Source organism: Bubalus kerabau, chromosome 14, assembly GCF_029407905.1.
Source record: "Bubalus kerabau isolate K-KA32 ecotype Philippines breed swamp buffalo chromosome 14, PCC_UOA_SB_1v2, whole genome shotgun sequence".
In the NCBI taxonomy this organism is placed as follows: Eukaryota; Metazoa; Chordata; class Mammalia; order Artiodactyla; family Bovidae; genus Bubalus; species Bubalus kerabau.
Genome location: NC_073637.1, coordinates 12,023,641 through 12,043,330, shown reverse-complemented (window position 1 = coordinate 12,043,330; position 19,690 = coordinate 12,023,641). Strand labels below are relative to the sequence as shown.

The 19,690-nt window shown below is 42.1% G+C and overlaps 1 protein-coding gene across 1 annotated transcript in view; it reads right to left on the bottom strand.

Moving 5' to 3' along the window:
• Positions 1-19,690, bottom strand: part of ADCY8 (adenylate cyclase 8) — a 229,587-nt gene that overhangs the window by 103,694 nt on the left and 106,203 nt on the right. The window contains exons 6-7 of the mRNA XM_055545749.1: positions 6,208-6,366; positions 1,365-1,635 (exon numbers count right to left, since the gene is read on the bottom strand). Of these exons, the coding sequence (XP_055401724.1) occupies positions 1,365-1,635; positions 6,208-6,366 (430 nt within the window). The remainder of the gene's footprint in view (positions 1-1,364; positions 1,636-6,207; positions 6,367-19,690) is intronic.

Here is a 19,690-nt window from a genome sequence, read left to right as displayed (position 1 = left end):
GTTGATCTTTCAAATGCAGAAGAAAGAGGCAAGACTTTCAGCATTTTAACCTTTTCTATTTCACATGCCTTTAAGTACAGATTTTTCTTAGTGACAAGTCAGTGAGAAATGTTCAGTTCTGGGGATTAAAACAATTAACTTCTATATGTCTTCACAAAGCTCCAGATACTATCAATTTGGTCTGTTTACTTCATAGCAGTTTCAGCTTTTCCTTGGCTCAGGAGCATGTCAGAAGCTGTTTGCAAGTATTATATATGGACATTTTTGGGTAAGTTTCTTTAAAAAAGTGCAATGAATTCACATAACTTACATAAGGTCAACTGTGTGCCCGCCCTAAATAATGAAAGGGAAAACCCACGTCAGAGCCAGTGATTTTGCCCATGCTCTGACCAAGCACTCGGCCAGTGGAGCGTCCCTGAAGCCACTTTGGTTCTCCTTTGGTCAACCTCAGTTCTCTGGTGCTTCTCAGAGTAAGAGCACCTCACTGGGTTTAGTGTGAGTCTAGTATTTGAAGATATAGTTAAAAAATAATTAGATTCTTTGATCATTTACACTTTATGTACTGAGCCCTATGTCTCATGCATGCACTGCTCAGTCGCTTCAGTCATGTCTGACTCTTTGTGACCCTATGGACTATAGCCCTCCAGGTTCCTCTGTCTGTGGGATTCTCCAGTTAAGAATACTGGAGCAGATTGCCATGCCCTCCTCCAGGGAATCTTCCTGAACCAGGGATCAAACCTGCGTCTCCTGCATTGCAGGTGGATTCTTTACCATCTGAGCCACCAGGGATGCCCATCCTATCTTTCATAGAAGATGCAAATCCATGCTACATAAAAATAGCATCATATTGATGGCTTTGAAATCACTTGCTACTCTTGAATGACCTCACCTTTACCTCACTTGCAGCTATTATATTTCCCAATCAACAGTGACCTTCTGATTCTAAATTTCAGAGGGTACCTCAGTTCTCTGAGCCAGCCAACTAACTGAAAAAAAAAAAAAAAAAAGACATTCTTATGGATTTGACCTTCCTCTTCCGTTGCTAGTTTCATAACACGAGGTTTATCTTCTCCAACATGAGGAATTAATTTTGGTAAACTGATAATTCAGCTTCACATGACATTTATTTTTAACTAGGTCAAAAAAAAAAAAAAGAAGTGGGTGTTGAGAACCCTCTGGTATTCCTGACATTTCCTGAAATTGACTGCATAAGTTAATTCCATCCTGAGGATACATGTTTGATCGTTTACGATTAAGATGCTCAACGAAGAAAAGGTTAAAGATGAATCGGTTTTCCCTGAGACATCTGGGTTGGAGGTGCACATGCATTCACAGCAAACCAGAAGAAGGAAGCCAGGACTTACGTTCTGTTTCCCCACTATGTTATCGAAGGGCAGTTCAGGGCTCCAAGATCCCTCTGTGAACGTCGCCCCGCTGTTTCTCCTGTCTGAGGAGCTCACAGACTCCTTGACGATGTCTTCGGGCAAAGACAGCAGACTCTCCTCAGGCTGCTTAATTAAATAGGTCTCTATATTATGCTTCCTCAAGAATTCGTTCCTCTCTTTACCGTGACCCTCTTCCACATTATAGTCACCGTTGAGGCAGTCCAGCGTGGCTTTGGAAATGTGAATCCGCCTGTGTGGACAAAGCATAGGTTGTCATACACCTGACATGGCTTGCAAAGGCCATCTTTGTTTTTGGTTCTTGTGCAAACCCGACATCAGGGCTGTACATGGGTGCTGGGAGGACATGTCCTCAAGGACTGTATCTGTTCCTCTGAAAAAAAAAAAGCAAAAAGAATAAAAGAAAACAGAAATATAAGCATAAATCAATGAGCAGAGTATCTATCACCAACTTCACCCCAAGGGACCCTGTAGCCTCTGATAAATTGCAGCCCCATTGAGACACATTTAAGCAACCTCCTTTTTTCCCTCATGACTGTCAGCCTGATCCCAGCAACTTTTAAACACATGTGATTTTTTTTTTTCAGTCGTGTTGATTATTTTGGAAAAACAAGTTCTATAAATGTTGCTGAATCCAATGGCAATAATTGTCAGAGTACCATGCAAATGTATACTTTTCCTATCATTTCAATTTTCACACATTTGTGCCTTATTTCTACAATTTATCTATAATCTTCTTAAGAACAAAGGCAGGTCTTACAAGTCCACAGGGCTACATGGAGGAATGTTTTAGGAAAACCACTGTAAGATGCGATTTCCCCTGTAATGTGTATGTGAAAAGCAGAAGAGAACAAAGCTGTGGATTTGTGCGGGCTAGACTCACTCACAAGGTAACAGACTTGTATCAGCCATCACAGTCCAAGATTCTAGTTTCTTTTTTTAGCCAAACAACAGATGACATCAAGTGCTTTAAAGATCAGATGTGAATCTTGGGCATGTCACACGGTAAATCCTTGCGGACAAAAGGTTTTCTATTCTCGTCACTAGCTGAATCTGACTGCTTATTGTGCTGCATTGCGGTCTGGGTAGACTCGCTTGTTGCTTACAAGCATGGACACTTTGGCCAGGTTGCTTGCATTGAAGCCCTAGCTCTACCACTTGCTAGCTGAAAGATCTTGGGCAAGTTATTTAACATTTCTAGGTGTCTATTTTCTCACCCATAAAAATGGGGAAAATAATAGTATTCATTTCTTAGGGTCATCACAGGTCTTGTAAGAGTTGATTCATGTAAAGCAGTCAAAACAGTTCGTGGCACACTGCACGTGCTACAAAAAACCACTTGAAGTACTCTTTAGAATGGCACTATTTTATTTCTGTTGTTTATTCCATGCCTCCTCAATGCTTATGGGATACAGTATACGTTCTGAACAAGATCTATAAGGCTTCTATTCTGTGGATCCTGCTTCTTCAAGGCTCATTCGCTGACACTCTCTCCAGCTAATCAAGTAATTGGCATGTCCTCAGATTCAAGGTGCTATTTCACACCTGCTAAATTCAGAGCAAGCCATTCTCCTTGCCTAGAATGCTCACCCCACGTTCCTGATTCAGCACAAATTCATTTCTCTCGGCTGACTTCAATGCTCTTGAATATATGAATGAATGAATAATGTAGATACTTAAGACTTTGCTTGGCTTCTGGATTCTAGAAACAATATATCCAAGGAAACAATTTTTTTTTGAGTGACTTTTCCAAATGCATTTTACTTAGTACTATCTCTGCTTCCCTCTGTCACCCTCCTTGCTTACAGAGAAAATAATTCACTGCAAAGACATGTAAAGAAACTGCCAACAATGCATTTCTGATCATTTAAGGTAGATTCTGCACATTTTCCAAATAAGTATTCTTGTATACAGTCGTTGATGTCAAAGGTAAGGTAAAATACAAGCAGGCTTCACTTTATAGTACTTCCCTTTATTTTGCTTCACAGCTATTTCATTTCTTTTTAAATACAAATTGAAGGTCTGTAGCAACCTTGCACTGAGCAAGTCTATCAGAGCCATTTTTCCAACAACCTTTACTCACTTTATGTCTGTGTCATGTTTTGGTAATTTTCGAAACATTTCAAACTTGTCCACTGTTGTATTTGTTATGATGATCTGTGATCTTTGATGTTATTGTTGCAAAAAGATTACAACTTGCTGAAGGCTCGGGTGGTGGTTGGCATCTTTTTAGCAAGAAACTATTTTTTAATTGAGGTATGCGTACTTGTTTAGACATACTGCTACTGCATCCTTAATAAACTATGGTACAGTGTTAGCATAACTTTTATGTGCTGAGAAACCAAAAACTTCGTGTGATTTGTTTTATTGGGATATTTGCTTTACTGTAGTGGAGAAGGCAATGGCACCCCACTCCAGTACTCTTGCCTGGAAAATCCCATGGACGGAGGAGTCTGGTGGGCTGCAGACCATGGGGTCGCGAAGAGTCGGACACAACTGAGCGACTTCACTTTCACTTTTCCCTTTCATGCATTGGAGAAGGAAATGGCAACCCACTCCAGTGTTCTTGCCTGGAGAATCCCAGGGATGGGGGAGCCTGGTGGGCTGCCGTCTATGGGGTCGCACAGAGTCGGACACGACTGAAGCGACTTAGCAGCAGCAGCAGCAGTGGTGTAGAATCCAGTTTGCAGTATCTCCAAGATACACCCATATTAAAAATAAAAGCATGTGAAAGCTGTTTTGAGCTCTCTAGAGAAAAGTGCTAATTACAAAATATTTTCATGATACATTTTGTTAATATATAGGAATTCAGCTCAGTAGTGTTGAACTAGGAAAATAAAAGAAGTTGTTTCACCTTCCATGAAATAAAAAGGTGTCCTGGTCTTTCTCAGATCAGTCTCAGAGCTGGGTGCTTGAAAGCTGTCTTTTTCTCGCAGGAAAAATGAAACTCTTGGAAGTGTTTTATAAAGTCCGACAGCTGATTTTCTTTAAAAGTAATCAAGTTGCACACCAACCCCATTTGGTATTGTCTCTGGATTCTGCATTTTATCATTCTGTGGCCAGTGCTAAGGGGGACTAATATTTGCATATCCTAAATCAACAGTATGTTTCCCCTAGTGAAAGACACCCTTCTCATCATTTACTATGATCCTTCTGCTGAAATTCCAATCAATATTTAAATGCTTTGATAGAAATGGAATTTCAGGGGCTCCTTTTCATCCTTGCTACTATCTGGAGCTTTGGAGTAAGACATTTGCAGCTGAGGTCTGGTGATTACATTTCCCTGTAAGGAAATAAGTCAGCTCTCAGACAATATTCTCATATATTGGTTAAGTAAATCTGACAGTTTCTGATAATTTTAAATGCCACAACATAATAATAATAGTCATGATGGTCAATAAGCTCTAACAGGTGGGCAACACTTATTTTGCATAAATGTTATTTTGTACCCAAATGTAGTCTATATGCTTTGTTCCAGGAATCATCTAATTTCCATTCCTTCCAACAACTGCAGGTGATAAGGCTTTTCCCCCCCTCATTTTGCTGACAGTGAAACTGGCTCAGAGGCAATGAGTAAGTAACTGGACCAAAGTCCTATGAACGGGCGAGGACAGTGCTGGATGGGGATTACAGCTTTCACCTTCAGAGCCCTTCCAAGACCCACAGCTACATCACATAGTCATTACTACAACCATAACCACAATTACTTCCCGAGCAAAGAACTTCATATACATTGCTTCACTTAACTAAAAGTTGAGAGCAGCAGCATCAGCATCACATGGGAGTTTGTTATGGAGGCACATTCTTTGTTCCCATCCCAGACATGTTGATCAGAAACTCTGAGGATGGGCCCAGCTACTGGTGGTTTAACAAATTATGTATGGATTTTGCATGACTCCAGGGAACAGACCGTCAACCATTATGCCATGGTGTGGCATGCCTCCTTCCCTTCTTCCTATGCTCTATGCATCATACCGGCACTGCACACACAATGAGGGCCTGGAGAGTCATAATAAAGGACAATCTTGAGCAAACGGGACTGATAAACTAACAATGGGAGACAGTGATGGGTAGGGAGACCCTTCATAGCTATGTTTATGTGATATATTTCATTTCTTTGAGGCTCAGTGTCCCCATTAAAACAAGGAAGCTACTATTTACTATATGAAGAGATCAAATGACATGATGTATTCATGGTATTTAGCAGACTGTCTAGAGCATAAAAGATACTTGACACGGGTTTAGAATGGGGGGCTATCTCTCTCACTGAAAGGAAAAGTAAGCTGAGTTGTATCCTACAAAAGAGGAGGGGGGAATAACAGACATTAAAATAGCAGAAAAAGCCAAACAATGTCAAATCATGGAAAGTTCAGAGACATGTCTGCGTTTTCAAAGGAAGGTTACGGTCATACAGAAGGTCAGTAAGTCTTAACCCTGGCTGCCCATGAGAATTGCTTTAAGAACTTAGATGAGATTTTGCACAGATTCTACCTGACATGGACTGGTATGAGGTCAAGACACCCGGATTTTTAAAGTGCTCCTGCGCTGTTTCCCATCGAAGTCAAATCTGAAAGCCACTGCTTTACAGGACTGAGTCCAGAGCACCTGAGTGTCCTCACTGCCTCTGACAAATGTCACTGAAGTTTTGGAGCCAATATTTGCATGATGTTTTAAAGTTCTGTGTCCTCCAAAATAATTGTTTCTTGAATATATATACTTGTGAATTCTGCACATGAGAAACCCACTGTCACAAAGTGAACCAATGATAAGGGTTAAGCAAGGAGAGGGCTTTGCTTTGGCTTACCCGGGGATTCCTCCAGATTCAAGTTTGTTCGCAATGTCCACATCCCAAGACCAGACATCAAACTGCCACTTCCGAAGACCCAACACGCCACACAGCACCGAGCCCGAGTGGATTCCAATCCGCATGTCAACATCATGCTTTGTCCTTGATCGCACATACCTGACGACATAAGGGAATGAAGAGACAGATGTCAAAGGCCAAAGTGGGCATCTTGGCCCTGGTGGCAGTTTGGGTCTTGCTTACTCCATAAGTTTAACTCTTGCTCATTCACGTGCCACCTCTTCCATGAAGACTTCTTGGATTTCCTGATAACTGGAAAGATACCCTTCCTCCTCCAAACTCCACTAGTTTTTAATCTGAACTTCTAAGAGTCTTTATTACCTTTCTCCCCAAACCTGGTCATCCTATATAACTTCTGTCTCAGGAAATGACAACCCATTACTGCACAAACCTGTGATAGATTACAGATTCTGCACTTCATTGAACACTCCATTTCCAACCTAAATATTTTAACTTTTATTCCATTTCCTTCTCTCCATTCCTTATACCAACATTCTAGTTCAGGTCACCATTAAGCTTCAGTCTGGAATCCCCTTACAGCTCAAGTTCCACATAGCTATCTACAAGACAAAAGTGAGTGTCACTCCATCACTCCTTGTCTAAAACTCTTTCCTGACCTCCCAACCCCTAGAGCAGTGGTCCCCAGAGTAGCTTGCTCACATCCCAGGGCTGAGCCTGGTCAGCTATTGGGATGTATAAAGACAATCACACAACTTCCGTCTATAGCTTTTGTTTTTATCTTTACCAGAATTCAATATACCGATTGACCTTAGGGACCTTATAGGGTCTGTGTCAGACTGTCCTCTGCTTGTAAGCATGGGGGAGGCGTCTTGAAAATAGAAGATTTCTTCCATCAAGGGCTGCCTCTGGGTATAGCCATCCCTTCCTCATTTTCAGAGTTATCTCCAACCACTTCAGTTTAAGGGTTAAAAGATGTCATTTAGGTAGAAAGAAATTCCAACAGTAGAATATAATACTTTAAAATAGAAGAGCTAGAAAAATCTTCAGTGCCATATAGAAATCCAATGGTTACTTTACTTCAAAATGCTGAAAGGAGTTGTCAAATTTAAATTTGGACTTCCCTGATGGGTATGGTGGATAAGAATCCACCTGCCAATGCAGGGGACACGGGTTTGATCTCTGGTCTAGGAAGATTCCACATGCGGTGGAGCAGCTAAGCCACAACTACTGAGCCCAAGTTCTAGAGCCCACAGGGCACAATCACTGAAGCCCGCATGCCTAAAGCCAGTGCTCCACAGCAAGAGAAGCCCCGGTGCTTCCCTTCATCACAATGAGAAGCCTGCCCACTGCGACTAAAGAGTAGTTCCCACTTGTGTCAACTAGAGAAAGCCTGTGCCCAGCAACGAAGACCTGGTGCAGCCAAAAATAAGTAAATAAATAAATAAAGATGACTTATCTTTACGGCAGCTTATACGATCAACATTGATCATATAGATAAGCAACAAGGATATATTGTATAGCACATGGAATTATAGCCATTATCCTATAATAACTATTAATGGAGTATAATCTGTAAAAATACGGAATCACTATGCTGTATACCTGAAACTATTATTGAAGGAGGAAACAGACAGAACAGGCTCCATCCTGAAAGCAGGACTCCTTCTTGGGCCAGACTCTGGACTTTGAGCTATATGCCCAGTATCTATGGAAACGACATACCAACTGGAAAATCAGACCCCCAGGAGGGAAGAGCCCCAGAGCTCGTAGCTAGACTCTCCATTGCCTAAAAGAATACCCTAATTATCTGTGTAACCAAATAGAATCATACATTCTATTATGCTTATTGGGGTATGACCACAGGCCTATTGATATTTCTCCACTCCTAACTACCTAGGCTTAAGGCTTACGAATCACGGGTTAACTTTGATTGTGTCTTTCTTTTCCTTTGTTCAGACTAGTTTCAGAGAATTTGGGGAGGTGGGTTTGAGCACGTACACTTAGGGTATATAAGGTTTTCACAAAAACTGGTCGGGGTCCTTAGCTAAGAGGAGACTCTGCCTTGGGCCCGCTGGTGTAATAAGCTGCACTCCACTATCTGCATTGTCCTTCTGAGTGACTTTGTTTCCTGGAACACGTGGCTACAACATTATGATATTGTAAATCAACTATACCTCAATAAAAAATAAATTAATTAAAAATTAAAGATGATTTATCCCTTTTTATTTGACATGAAAGTGAATATTTGGGAAAAAACCCAAACTTTCTTAATTAGTTTATCCAAACCGAAGAGGATGATTTAAGAAGGAATGAGAAAGTAACTGCTTTTCCTGAGAAATTCACGTTCTCAAGAGAGAATTTTGAAAATGGAAGTTTGGAAATGTCTCCTTCTCTTTGGGAACTTGACTGTCAAACATGTTATATCAACTATCAAAATTCTCAGAAAGGAAGTTCCTTGGTGGTCCAGTGATTAGCAGGCTTTCACTGCCGGGGCCCAAGTTTGATCCCTGGTCAGGGAACGAAGATCTTGCAAGCTGGGTAGCGGGGCCAAAAAAACTCTCAAAGATGCATATTTACGTCAGGGAGAAAAAAGTTTTCCTTTCCCCTTCTAGTTTCTTCAGACTGCTCTAAAAATTAAATTGACATGAGACAGAGTAACAGTAAAAAATCAAATTTAATTACATACACCCAGGACAAATGTCTTGACATCCCAAGACAAATTAGAGACTGAAGGCTTCTATGAGGAGAGAAGGGATGAAGAGGAAAAGTTAAAATTTTACATAATCTCCTTCTTCTGCCTCTGTAACTCAGCTTGCCCTTTGCAGAGTCTAGATCACGTAGGTCACGAAGTCTCAGAAAGTGGGGACTTGCAATACTAGGAACTGGAGTTTATCTCACTCACCCTTGTCGTGCTCTTTGCATCACCCAGCCCCTGCAAACCTGCTTAACCATGCCTGTCCAGGTCAGGCATCCCCCTCCCCAACTTGACCACTTGACCCAGGCCGAAATCCCTTAGTTTAAATCAGCCTATTACCAGCTAGTGTTGCCCACTATAGTCTGTCTATAAAAACTCTGTAATCCCCTTGTCCCGGGCTCAGAGTTTGGAGTGTTGACTCCTCTGGGCCTGCTGGCGTAATAACCCGGAGTTCTCCGACTGTCCAAGTGTGGTGCTTGGTTTCTCTAGTACTGGTTTCTGCAACAGGAGAAGGGGGGAGGAGTTTGGGAGGTCAAAGGGGAGGAGAGCAATTTACAGGAAGATGGGAAAGAAGTGTTTGGCAAACATTTGCCAGGCTTTGCAAAGACAACGGGATACAGAGAGAAGCTTGATCAAACAGGACTTGCTAAGTTTTCCCCAGTTTAACACGTTTAGCTCCTATTCCTTGTAGTATCTCTGAGGCCAGATCTCTTCCTGGAATGGGGCCAATTTAAATGCTTTTAGGCAGTCAAAAGGAGGAGGTAAAAGCTCTTCCTGAGCCTTTTTCTTAAAAACCACCTGCCAGGGCTTCCCTGGTGGTACAGTGGATATGAATCCCCCAGCCAACGTAGGGGACATGGGTTTGATCCCTGGTTCGGGAAGATTCCATGTGCCACAGAGCAACCAAGCCCGTGTACTACAGCTACTGAGCTTGCACTCCAGAGTCTGTGCTTTGCAACAAGAGAAGTCATGGTAATGACAAGCCTGTGCACCACAGTGAAGTTTAGACCCTGCTCACCACAACCAGAGAAAATCTGTGCTTAGCAATGAAGACCTAGCACAGTAAGAAAAAAAACCCCAAAACAAAAACAACAAAAATAACAGCCTAAAATAATCTTCATGCCAAAGAGACACATTTTGGGGTGGCAAATTTTGCTCCCCTATGGTAATCTATTTTAAAATTTTCCAAGTACAGAATTATGGTAAACTTTGAACCCATTTGTTAAAAAATATAAAAAACCTACTGCCTTATAATGAGTTTGTATGAATAACTCACAAACATCAGAGGAAAAAAAGTAAGGTTGGGGACTTCCCTGGTGGTCTAGTGGCTAAAACTCCATGCTCCCAATGCAGGGGAACTGGGTTTGGTCCCTGGTCAGGAAACTATATCCTACATGCCACAGCTAAGACCTGCATGCTCAACTAAGACCCAGAGCAGCCAAATAAGTAAATATTTTTTAAAAAGGAAAATGTATGGCAAGCCTTGTATAAGGCTTTGTCACAAATGACGTAGAAAATACAACCAAGGGTGCAAATACACCTCCAGGATCTGCCTGTTTTTATAAGATGTATATTTTTCTCTGATGGCCATCAGAGCCAAACACAGAAATAAACTGAATTTGGAACCTGACCTTTGCATTTCTGTATCATAAACTATTAAGATGAAAAAAAATTGGTTACGTTCAAACCCACTGCTCTCACCAAAAAATGATGAGAGCTGAAAGATTTTTGCACTATCAGTGAATTTTAAATATTTGAAAGTATTATTTATTTCACCAGTATCATTTACAACCCATCTCTCATGTGTGTTTTATAGTATGTGCTTTTAAATGTATGAATATAATGATAGAATGAACAATAATACAATTTCTAAATTATTATGATCACTTTTGATACAGATGGGGAATCAAAATATTCAGAAATCACTGGCCTGAGATAAAATGGAAAATTCCTGGCCTGTCACATAAAACCCTTCATGAGCTTCCTGCATCTCAATGATCAGCCTCATTTCTAGAGCACACATCGGACTCCAGCCATCCAGACTGCACAGTCACTGCCTGAGTCCTGGGCCCTCCTGCCCCGTCTGGAATGTCCATTCCCGCCCTTCAGGTGACGTCTGGATCAGGTGCTTTCCCCAGTGCTTGCACTGCATCCCATGTGAACAATAACTGGGATGCTGTATTGGAATCATCGCTTCCCTCTGCTGGGTTCTAAACATTGGTGGTATAGACTTTGCCTGGTTCAGTGCCACCCACCCTTCTTAACATGGCACTGGGTTTGGAACGTGGCCCACACTTAATGGACGTTTACTGGATGGAAAAATGGATGGGTATCCATACTCACTATTCATGTTCTCACATTTCTTTCTCTTTTTTTAAATTTCCTGACGAGGGATCAAACCCATGCCCCCTGCAGTGGAAGCAATGAGTCTTAACCATTGGACCATCAGGGCAGTCCCCATATTTCACATTTCTACATATAAACTTCTTGAAGGCAGTATTCCTGTCTGAATAATTCTTGTATCTCTCACAGCCTGGAGCATCATGCCTCACATATAGTTGTTGTTTTTTGTTTTTTTTTTAAAGAATAAATGAATGATTCCAAATACAAGCTGTATTCTCTGCTCTTAACAAGTTTGGCTAAGACAGTAAAGAATCCGCTTGCAATGTGGGAGACTTGGGTTCAGTCCTTGGGTTGAGAAGATCCCTTGGAGAATGGAATAGCTACCCACTCTAGTATTCTGGCCTGGAGAAGTCCATGGACAGAGGAGCCTGGCAGGCTACAGTCCAGGGGGCTGCAAAGAGTCGGACACGACTGAGTGACTTTCACTTCACTTCACTTCAACAAGTTATAAGATAATACGCTTATTTAAACAAGAAAGTAAAGTGGAAGTGGGTTGAGAATACAGATATAAACTAGATGTTAAGAAGGCAGCCACAGACATTAGAAAGAATGCTTGTAGCTAAAGGATGAGACACATTTTATTCCTGGTGAGGACTCTAGTTTCTGGGCCATTGTTTTAACTTTAACATTTAAGTTAAAAACTGCATGTGTATACATATATACACACAGCCTTCATCCACTGATAATGAAAACATTTGAGGCCATTTGAAAAACTCAATAAAGCAAGAGGACAAGTAGCATCTAGCACTTAGGAAGAGCGTTTCAGTTTCTGATGCTTTCTCAATGAGTTTCTGTGAGATGTGTCAGTGGGGGAGGTCGTTGGTGTGGTCTACCATGTCTTACACCACAATATTCAAACACATATTAGGATTGTGTTTTCCTGCATATTCCATGTTATTTTTAGCCAATAAAATGTGAGCAGAGGGACTTCTCTGGTGGTCCAGTGGTTAAGACTCAGAGCTGCAGTGCAGGGAGCATGGGTTGGATCCCTGGTTGAAGAATCGCGATCCCACATGCCTTGCCACGAGGCCAAGAAAACACATATTTTGGGGGCAGAAGCTTTAAAAGACTGATCAACCACATTTTCTCTCTGTTCCTGCCATCAATCAAGGACAGTTGGTGATGAAGCCTTCTTAACTAGGGTTCTTGAATGACAGGGTTCCTCGTCATTTCCTCAGCCAGTTCACAATGGACAGAAAATGTGAATGAAAAGTGAATCTTTGTTGACTTAAGCCATTGAGCTTTGGGGGGATGTCTGTCATGTCAGCCTACTTGGGACTATCCTGAAGGGCACAGTCATCACCTCCAATCTACATCCTTCTCATGATATGAGCATCACTATAGTGGAGGGAGTAATACAGACTCTGGTGTCAGACTACCTGAGTTTACGTCTTGCTCTGCCCCTTACTAGCTGCACTATCTTAGGCAAGTTACTTAACGTCTACCTAAAATGGGAATGATAGTAGCATTGTCAGAATTAATTGAATAAACATACATAGAGAGCTGAGAAGAGTGTCTGGAACATACTACAGATGACTTGGACGCTTATCACATTTGAAGGAACTGTTGTTGTTGTTAAGTCACTGAATTGTGTCTGATTCTTTGTGACCCCATAAACTGTAGCCCACCAGGCTCCTCTGTCCATGGGATTTCTCAGGTAAGAATACTGGAGTGGGTTGCCATTTCCTTCTCCAGGGAATCTTCCCGAGCCAGGGATTGAACCCGTGTCCCCTGCATTGATAGGTGGATTCTTTACCACTGAGCCACCTGGGAAGCCCATGAGGAACTACAGGAAAGTGGAAGGATGTTCTTGTGGCCACACAGCTGAAAAGCAGGATTCTAAGACTAAACTGGGGCTGTTGTTTTTTAAGCCTCATGCACTTCACAACGTAGATACTGTATGTGTTATGTGAGTCTGGGCAAATAGCTAGATCCAACCGAGTTTCAACGGTCGTGAAATAAAACTCTAGCTGATTGTTTCACTTACAGAGCCTCTGTGAGCCCCAGAGGAGATAATGGATGTTAAAGCACTTTGCCAACTAATTGTGAGGGTCTATTAAACAGCACTCTGTGCTAATGCCATTGGGCAATTAACATTATCCAGGGAATGCACTGGAACATCTTAATGAAAAGACATTTAGATTTTTTATTTTCTTCTACAAAACAAAAATCATAAGAAGACAAACATGGCTGCTACACTGTGTTTTCTTTCTTTTTGTTGTGTCTGGGATTTGACTTAATAAAAGATAAGAATGAAATTATGGCAAAGTAATGAATAATTTACAGACAGTGATCCTCTTTGGAAAGGCTACCCAGCAGTTGCCTAGAACTACAAACACATACCATGTGTTTCAAGCCCAGTTCTTAAAGGGGTGCTCTGTGTATCCTTGAAATGAAAAATGGATGGAATTCTGCTCTGAGTTACAAGTCCTGTTTAATTTTTCCAAAGTAAAGCCACACTGATGCTTTGCTGTGCTTCATCACCGCAAATAAAGAAAAAATAGATCGCTGACCTTATAAACATCTGTAACTTTCCCTTTCTTCTCCATAAACTCTGAGCTTCTGGAGGGCAGGGGTACCATCTTTCATATCCACATGCCCAGCACTTAGCACACAGGTGTGCTGTGTGCTCAGACGCTCTGTCGTGTCTGACTCTTTGAGACCCCATGGACTGTAGCCCGCCAGGCTCCTCTGTCCACGGGCTTCTCCAGACAAGAATACTGGAGTGGGTTGCTGTTTCCTCCTGCAGGGATCTTCCTGACCAAGGGACTGAAACCGTGTCTCATGTCTCCTACATCGGCAGGCAGATTCTTAACCACTAGCACATAGGGCTCAGATGCACTTACTGAATTCATGGACAAAACCTTTCTTTTTCTATAGCCTTTGGCTGCTTCTTAGAGTCCCAGGGGAACCATGCAGGTGCCTTTAGCCCTGCCAGCTGGAGAGTGGGGAGAATCTCCACATCTTCCCCCTTTAATTCAAGCAGCTTTGCTCTCATGTGTTTTCATGGAGGGCTTCTATCTAAGATTTCTTTGAAATAAAGACTCCACTTAATAGTTATCACAAATTTTTTTGTAGCTCTAGATCAAGCAGGGGGTACCCATAGTGCAACAGTTAACCTGCAAAAAGTGATGATGTTATTTCCTGTAACTGAACGGTTAAAGAAGAGTGCTTGGTATATGGTGAAAGATGAAGAACCTTAGAAATGTTCTTTCAACTGAAATGCTGGGAAAAAAAGGAGAGCATGGGAGTTAGCTATGGAAGTCAGTTACAGTCACTGGGCAGGGTGTTCTGCTCAAGTGTCAAGTTTTATCTTTACAATAACTCTGTGTACCATTACCAGCACCATTTTACAACTGAGGAAACTGAGTCCCAAGAAGTTCCTTTCTTTTGGTCACACATACAGCAGTGGAATAGCTGGGATTTCACCCCGGGGGTGCAAGTTTAAATCCAGGGGTCCACCTCTAACTACCTGGAATGGTTTACTGTGAGAAAGAAGCCATCCTCAGCAGTACATGAGCCATTGAGGTTTAATCTGGCTCTGCCCAATAGAGGGATGACACAGTCTCTGCTGATTAATTTCCAAAGTCAGCAGACCTATGACAAGCTCCCTTCTATAGATTTCTGAGTTCACAAAGGTAGCACAGGAGTCACACACTGTCAGGGTGGGGGCTGTCAGCACGCTGGTCATGGAGCCTGACTTTGCCTTCAACCATGATCTATTCCACAGCCTTTACTGGACGCTGGAGTCAGCTTGCCTTACAAAACTTGCAGCTCATCTGCTTCCAAAAAGTTGAAAAACTACCGTGTCTTATCCTAGCATGGAAGTTGCAGTCTCATAAAATACTTCATATGATGCCCACAACAGTTCTGATAGGTAGATACCTATCAGGATTACAAACTTCCATTTTACAGATGAGGAAACTGAGGCTCCAAGAGAGTTAAAACATATTCAGTATCTCTTCTGTGTTGACCTCATGCTCTGTGTTGACTTCATGGTCTCCTTTCATTCTCACAACCACCCGATACTACATATCCTATCCATTTATCTCATTCATTCATCTAACAAGCATTTCTTGAAAACCTCAGCAGATATAAGCAGGAAACCAAACAGTCAAACCAGAAAATCTGTTCCTGTCTTTATAGAACTTGAATTAGGATGTTTTTCCCCCATTTTGCAGCTAAGAAGCCTGGCATGGAGAGAGGTTAAGTTTCTCGCTCAAGGTTAGGAAGTGATAGGTCCTGATTGGCCCTCAGAATGCCAAACTGCAGGCTGAGAGAGCCATGGACACCTGGCCGCTGCTTGTACTCCCTTCAGCATCACCCTCCTGCTTTTGGGAGTGGGATGGTAAGAGGAGAATCTAGAGCAGGATTCCTGGTCAAAAACAGTGTGAACCCCATGAGAGAAAAGCAAGAGAAAGGATCCAGCCACTCATTTCCCACACTGAGCTCTATGTCTTTCTCTCTCTGTAAAAATAGATATTAAAAACTAAGGTTGCCCTAAATGATGAGTGTGTGTGTGCATGTGTGTGTGTGTGTGTGTGTGTGTGTGTGTGTACTCTACAATGCATATTTCTTTAAACTCACAAGCACTTTTCTATGCCATTGAATACTAGCGCAAACCATGGAAACTAATGGCTCCTCATTTTCCTGTTTTGTAATATGCAAAAATTTATCTAACCATTTCCCTGCCTTTGGACATTTAGGGATTCAGATGAATATGCCTCAGGGTCTTTGCCCTGCCACTAATAGGCTGTGCGTCATTGACAGGAAGTTATCTATCCAATCAGTTTTATTTTCCTCCTCTGACAACTGGGGAAACAGACAGTAGCTTCCTCACCTCATAGGGCTGTGGTCACTATTAGGTGAGGTGAGTCAGGAAGGTTATTTAGTATAGCGTCTGGCACGTGGTAAGCAGTCAATCAATATTAACTTAATGAACTGTTGCTACTAGATAGATTTGATCTTCACCACTGTAAATAATTTTGCGAAAAGAACCCTTGCTCATGCATTACAGACAACTCTTGCATTTTAAAGAGAACTACAGCTTTGTGGATGCTGTAGTCAATGACTTTTCAGATTAAGGTTAAGAAAGGGGTTTGGAGAGGAAAGAAAGATACATATATATATAGAGAGAGACACAAGGGAGAAAGGGAGAGATAGAAAGAGCAAAAAAGAAGTTCAAGAGAGAGAAAGGAGAAGGAAGAGATGCCCAGAGGCATGCAGTGGGCTTGGGCACTCCTGCCTCTTAAGGGAAGAAAATTAAATCCTGATTTTCATTCCTCATCCTGCCATGCTGCTTGGCAGGACAACCCCACAACAAGGATTAAGACCTTTGCTCCAATTAACCGCTGGGTACAAGCCAGTTTTTGCTTGACATTCTGGTGTCATTCCATGTCTTTTTAGCAACTGCACTGAAAAGATCAGGCTCTGCAGTTTTCATTAAGTTTCATCAAGGGAGCCTTTGCAGGATATTGCATATTACAGAGCCCACCTTCAGCTCTAGTGTCTTATAAGCTATCAAGCCTTCCTGGAAATAGAGCCAGAGTGTGTGAAGAAGTGCCACCTGGAGCCACTTTTCAATCTACTTAATGGAACTATTATCTAAGCCTATTTTAATTAATTTAATTTTATGAAAAGACATCCATGAGATGCTATTAAATGCTTCATTAGAAATAAAGCTACATTCAATCACCATTTTTTTTTTTTTTTGCCATTCACCCAGCTAATATCATGTTTCTAAAATCAACTATTTTTTCTAATGGAATACATTTACTAAGAGGTTTGATGAAGGTTTACAATCTTCTCTTCCCTCTTAGTGTCAGTTCTGATAATTTATTAAGGATGTATGTGAGACTTCCTAGGTTATCCTTTGACCCTTTGGGTATCAGTAGCAGATTGCAGTCATCAGAAAGAACTCCAGAAATCTAGAGATGAGATTAATTATGTTGTCATGGTTAAGACCAATGGTTTTGAGGGCAGATGGTTCTAGATTGGTGCTCTTGTTCAGCTACTGACCAGCTCTGTGGTTGTGGGCAATTACACGAACTCTATAAGCTCCAGTTTCCTCATGGGTGAAGTAGGAGCCTAATTCCAGAGGTGAGTCAGGATGCACCCACACAGTTGTACTGGTTGTTTATGGTTAACAACCACTCCGATGGACTTCCTGGCCAATTCTGATTAGTCCATGTTGTAGCCATACTAGTGAGAGAGTCAATTCCTAGGTAGGTTGATAGGAAGTCCGGGTCTCCAAGGGGGAGAGTGGGGCGGAGAGGGGGGGAGGGGGCGGGGTCTGGGACTCTCAAAGAGGAGATAGGGGTCTGGAATTCTCAAGGAGGTGGAAAGGACAAACGGCCTTTCCCCCCTACATTCCGTAGTCACCTAGGGCTTCCCTTAGAGCTCAGTCGGTAAAGAATCTGCCTGCAATGCAGGAGACCCAGGTTCAATTCCTGGGTTGGGGAGATCCCCTGGAGAAGGAAATGGCAACCTACTCCAGTATTCATGCCTGGAGAATCCCATGGACAGAGGAGCCTGGCAGGTTATAGTCCATGGGGTTTCGAGAGTTGGACAAGACTTAGCGACTAAACTACTACTACTAGTCACCTAAAACTTTTTTTTCTTTAAGCCTGGAGCTGATGATTACACAACAAACAACTCAGTTTAAACTCCTTACTAAGGATTACATGGGGACTTCCCTGGTGGCTCAGATGGTAAAGCGACTGCCTACAATGCGGGAGACCCAGGTTCAATCCCTGGGTTGGGAAGATCTCCTGGAGAAGGAAATGACAGCCCACTCCAGTCATCTTGCCTGGAAAATCCCATGGACGGTGGAACCTGGTAGGCTACAGTCCATGGGGTCGCAAAGAGTCAGACACGACTGAGCAACTTCACTTCACTTTCAAGGATTAGGTAACAACACTGTATCCTCCTTGAGGACAGTTTCTCCTTCCTGAATACCTTCTGACTAATCCTGATATCTTAGACTGTATATTATGGGAGTGGGTCTGGTAAAATGTTTCTATTGATAAGTTCTAAAAGAGGCTTACTCCTTCGAAGGAAAGTTATGACCAACCTAGATAGCATATTAAAAAGCAGAGATATTAGTTTGCCAACAAAGGTCCGTCTAGTCAAGGCTATGGTTTTTCCAGTGGTCATGTATGGATGTGAGAGTTGGATTGTGAAGAAAGCTAAGTGCCGAAGAATTGATGCTTTTGAACTGTGGTGTTGGAGAAGACTCTTGAGAGTCCCTTGGACTGCAAGGAGATCCAAGCAGTCCTCCTAAAGGAGATCAGTCCTGGGTGTTCATTGGAAGGACTGATGCTGAGGCTGAAATTCCAATACTTTGGCCACCTCATGTGACGAGTTGACTCATTGGAAAAGACCCTGATGCTGGGAGGGATTGGGGGCAGGAGGAGAAGGGGACGACAGAGGATGAGATGGCTGGATGGCATCACCAACTTGATGCACATGAGTTTGGGTGAACTCCAGGAGTTGGTGATGGACAGAGAGGCCTGGTGTGCTGCGATTCATGGGGTTGCAGAGTTGGACATGACTGAGCGACTGAACTGAACTGAATCCTGCTATCTTAAAATGTAAATTGTGGGAGTGGGTCTGGTTAAACTTTCACAACCTTGAAACATTCTTTTGATTTATTGTAATAACTAACTAAAAAAGTATATAATTCTCTTGTTTAGACTAGTGAGGGGGGCACTCTCCATTCCCTCTTCTGATGTCTGTGTCAGAAGGTTTCTCTGTCCCTTTTTATACGTTAATAAAACTCTGCAACACAAAAGCTCTTGAGTGATCAAGCCTGATCCTTGGTCCCGAAGCTAAATCTTTTTCGGAGATCACAGTATCACTAGTTGTTCAATATTTTGCTCTCAGCCCTGCCTAACTCCTAGAATTGCTATATGGACTAAATGAGTGAAGACATGTAAAACACTTAGTTCATGGCATAGAGTAGGTGTTCATTAAACCTTATTGTTATTTTTATTATTATTTTATTAGACTGGAACCCCTAAAAAATGAATAGATTTCTGTAACTTAACTGAGTCCAATTTCCCAGTGTCCAAACTCAGCCCTGATTGTAAGATTCTATTAAAAAAAAAAAACATTTTCTGGTGACACATGCATGCTATGTATTTAAATTTTCAAAAGAACACTCTGAGTTAGGGCTCTTATCATTGCCATTTCACAGAAGAGGTCATGTAGGCTCTGAGAAGTGAAGAAGCAGGAACCACATTATGTCTTCTGCCTGCAGTTCAGGATCAAGTGTGTTCCCTACAAGTCATCTCATGGTGCCACCGTCCCTCTTCCAGGGAGCCATTGCTGTGAGCCATCCAGCAACAAACTCTAAAAGGTGGT